Genomic DNA, 4168 nt, shown 5'->3' on the forward strand with positions numbered 1-4168 from the left:
CAGTGCGCCCTGCTCCGAGGGGATGCGCCCTGCCCGGGGAACGGGGGATGGCAGTGCGCCCTGCTCCGGGGCGGGCAGGACATGCGCCCTGCTCCGGGGCGGACGCGCGCCGCCACCCCCACGGGCCCCCTCAGTAGGAGTTCAGAGCCTGCTTGGAGCGGCGCTTCATGTGCAGACGCTGGTGGCGGAGAAGGTCACAGTTCTGCGAGAAGCTCTTGACGCAGTAGCGGCACTGAAAGGGCCGCGCCTTGTCCTTGGTGTGCACGCTGCTGCGGTGGCGCGCCAGGTGGTCGGGCCGCTGGAAGGCCTTGTCGCACTCACAGCACTGGAAGCGGAGCTTGGCAGCGCCGTCGCCCGCGCCCGCGGGACCCCCGCCCGCGGGACCCCCGCCCGCGGCCCCCGCGCCCGGCTCGCGCTTCTGCAGCGGCGGCAGCCGGTCTGCGTGCAGGTGCGCGCGCCCGTGCGACAGCAGGTGGGAGTTGAGGCGGAAGCTCCTCCCACACGCGCCGCAGCGGAACGGTTTCTGCGCCTCGTGGCTCTCCAGGTGCCCGTCCAGGTCCTCGCTGTCCCCGAACAGCTCCCCGCACACCGAGCACTCGTGCGGCCGCTCCTGCTCCCTGCGGCTGCGCAGGTGTCGGATGAAGTTGACCCTCCAGCGGAAGATCTTCCCACAGTTCGGGCAAACGTAGGACTTGTTAGAGGACGACGTCTGCACCCCGCCCGCGGCCTCGGCGCCGCTCCGGCGGGAGGCGGGCAGGCTCCGCGGCTCCTCCGCGCAGTAGGGGCCGAGCTGGGAGTCCTCGTCCCCGGAGCTGGACAGGACGATCTCGATGGTCACCTCCTCATCCAGGCCGTTCTCTGGGGTCAGCACGTCAGCTCCGGCTGCGGGAAAGCCCCGGGGAGGGTCGGCCGTGCGGCGCCAGCCACAGCCCCGCACCTGCAAACCCGACTCGGCAAGGCTCGGCTTCGTCCTCTCCGCCCTCGCTCCGAGCCCCGCTCCTTGTTTTTCCTCTCTAGGCACCGAGACCCCACAATCTAACGACTTCGGGTCTCTCTGCGTCAAGTCCTGGCCACGCACCCATCAGGCAGCAGCGCCCTACCCAACCCCGCATCGGGCCCCTGAAAGACCCCAGAGAGAAAGGCCCTACACCCGAGAAAGGCAGGGCAGGCTCGGCGACCACAGGCTGAGCCTGAAGTCCCACAGCCCCATGTGCACCGGGCACAACCCCGTGACCTGTTACTTGCCAAATTATACACCAAGCCAACCTGGGTGACACGCTCCGGGCTCAGGGCTGAAGAGGGAGCTCGCTGTGCTGACCTCGGGGCTGTCCGGCCACCCCCACCACCCAGGTCACCCGCGTTCCCCTCTGAGGCCCACCAGCGCGGCTGGGTAGTGGATCTGGACTTTATAACCTGGTCGGAAGCAGACTCAGTGAATCCCAAGTCTATGATGCTGGGGGGGATGTGGGGGCCAGTGGGGTGCCTGGCCTGAGGTCCCAGCCCACAGCCCCCACACAGCTCCCCCTTGGGTCGGTTTCCTCACTTCTGCGAAACGTGGGACTCGGGTCTAGAACAGGGACTAGTGGTGCCAGACCCCCGGAGACAGAAGCAGGACTAAGGTGGTTCCGGATGCAATCTCCAGAGGAAGGAGAGTTCTGTGAGGTTCGGGCGCCCGAGGGCAGGTGGAGCCGGATACGGAAGCAGGGCAGGAAGACCGGGAAGCCGCACAGAGCAGGAGACTGCAGGCAACGAGAGCCACGGGAACAGCTGCTCCCCAGAAGACAAGGGTTGGGGGCTTAGCACGATATGAGGCTGGGGGATGGGAGATGTGAGTATCTGGAAAATTCCCAGTTTCACCCACATGGGAGAAAGCGACAAAGCGTGCCCTGGAGAGAACACACACGAGAGGCTGGAGGACCACCAGGTGAAGGGATTTGGGGCACTGAGGGTGGAACGCAACGAGCATTCCCTGAAAAATTCGTATGTTGAAGTCCTAAGCCCGGTGCCTCGAAGGCGACTGTATTTGGAGATGAGGCATTTCAAGGGGTAAAGAGCTTAAAATGAGGTCATCAGGGCAGGCCCTCCTCCAGCAGGTGTCCTTCTAAGAAGAGATCCGGGCACAGACATCCGGAGGCGGGCCATGTGCAGACACCGGGAGACCTCTGTCCACAGGCCAAGAAGGGAGGCCTCAGGGGAAGGACACCGTGCCGCCCGCCTGCAGCCTACGCTTCGAGCCCCGAGATTTCTGAGAAAATCGTCCGTCTCTGGTGTTTGGGGAGCAGCCCTAGGAGACTAACATAACGCCTACAGGGTGACATGCCCTCCATCAGAGCTCGGTGCCGGGCACGGAGGAGTCACTCGGTGTGCGCCGGGGTGGGCACGATTACAGGATTACTGGTCCAGGTGCTCTTACGTGAACTATTTAACCCTCAGGAGTGACTCCACCGGTGGCCAAGACCGTTCCCTCTGAGAGGCAATGCTGCCCAGGGCTTCAGGAGACGGAGACGGAGCCCGAGCTTGGTGAGCTGCAGGTGGGAAACCAGCCCGCGGGGTGTGCTGGGGGCTCCTGCCTCGGGAAGGGCACCCGCGGCCTGCAAACGCAGCGCTCGCCGGATGGGGGGCGGAGTCACGGCGAGGGCGGGCAGCCAGACGTGACCATAAACAAATAAATAAAAACCCAGGCATCCTAAGAAATACATGCTTGTCCTGTTGGAACGGGGAGCCTTTCTTACAAAACGTAAAACCTGAAAGGAGAGGATGAAAAAATCCACATTTTTAAAATGTAGAAAGGCTTTCCTGGGTGGCTCAGTCGTTAAGTGTCTGCCTTCAGCTCAGGTCGTGATCCCAGGGTCCTGGGATCGAGCCCCACATCGGCTCCCTGCTCGGTGGGAAGCCTGCTTCTCCCTCTCCCTCTGCCTCTCCCCCTGCTTGTGTGCGCTCTCAAATAAAATCTTTAAGAAAAAATGTAGGAAAAAAATGGGTTGACATACAAAGTTTAAAAGAAGTGGAGGAACTGTGTGCAAATACATAAGAGGCAACAGATCCAGGCCCATAACTGAGAATTTCGAGAAGATTCCCAGAGAGGGCAAGCTCGGTGAGGTGCAGGGACCAGACCGGAAGCCCTAACGCGCGTGAGGGCCCCACGCAGGGCGGCCTTTGGGGGGCAGCTGGGCCTAGACGCAGTCCTGACGGTGGGACCCCCGTGCTGGCTGAGCACTCACAAGACAAGGAGAGGCGGGACGGCAAGACCTGTCTCCGACAGAGGGAAGGCCACGTGCGCACGCGGGGAGAAGGCAGGCGTTCCAAGCCAGGGAGCGCCCTCACAGGCTGCGGAGCCCTTCCAGGACCGGGAGAGGGTCCTGCTGTTTTAGCAGGCCCCGCGGAGGTGTCGTCAGCCCAGGATGCACACACAGCGCCTCGCACAGACCTGGTGCTGCTGCAGGGCCTGGGGCCCCAGCAGAGCTCAGCCCGTGGGAGGGGACACAGGCCAACACCGGGCCGCAGAGAAAGCACGCTGAGCCAGAAGACAGGCCGTCTCGGTGCGGCCGTATGGCGACCGGGCTGGAAGCAGCCTGCATATGGCCCCCGCGGGCAGTGCAGCCCGTCCCTGCTCAGGGGCCGTGGGCCGCCAACCGCTCGGAGACCCAGTATCCCTCCCTGTTCTCAGACAGCAGCACTCAGCGTCGTCTTGTTTCAGAGCCGAATCCGGGCCGAGCAGAGCCGGGTACGCCTCAAGCCGTGACCACCCTCAGCCCGCAGACCCCCCAACCCGCAGACGGAAGGCACGGAGGGGAGGGTCCCAGCCTGGGAGGGGTCCTAGAGCAACAAGCCCAGCGCAAACAGCGAATAATCCAGAGGAGCAATCAGTACGGGTCTCAGAGACCCTAGGAGCCCCTCCCAGCAGCAGGCACACGCATGCACACCCCCGCACAGCACACCGCATGCACACCCCTGCACACGCACACGCACACCGCATGCACACACGCACACCCCCGCACATGCACACCCCCAGACACGCACGCACACTCCCGGACACGCACACCACATGTACACCCCCGCATATCCCTGCACATGCACACCGCGCGCACACCCCCGCACACGCACACCGCATGCACACCCTGCACACGCACACCCCCGGACACGCACACCACATGCACACCCCACGCAC

The 4168-nt window shown here is 64.0% G+C and overlaps 1 protein-coding gene across 1 annotated transcript in view; it reads right to left on the bottom strand.

The window, feature by feature from the left end:
- Positions 1 to 29: 29 nt before the first annotated feature.
- ZNF496 (zinc finger protein 496) overlaps positions 30 to 4168 on the bottom strand; it is a 25343-nt gene continuing 21204 nt past the window's right edge. The window contains exon 9 of the mRNA XM_044916867.1: positions 30 to 882. Within this exon, the coding sequence (XP_044772802.1) occupies positions 131 to 882 (752 nt within the window). The 3' untranslated portion in view covers positions 30 to 130. The remainder of the gene's footprint in view (positions 883 to 4168) is intronic.

Source organism: Neomonachus schauinslandi, chromosome 7, assembly GCF_002201575.2.
Source record: "Neomonachus schauinslandi chromosome 7, ASM220157v2, whole genome shotgun sequence".
In the NCBI taxonomy this organism is placed as follows: Eukaryota; Metazoa; Chordata; class Mammalia; order Carnivora; family Phocidae; genus Neomonachus; species Neomonachus schauinslandi.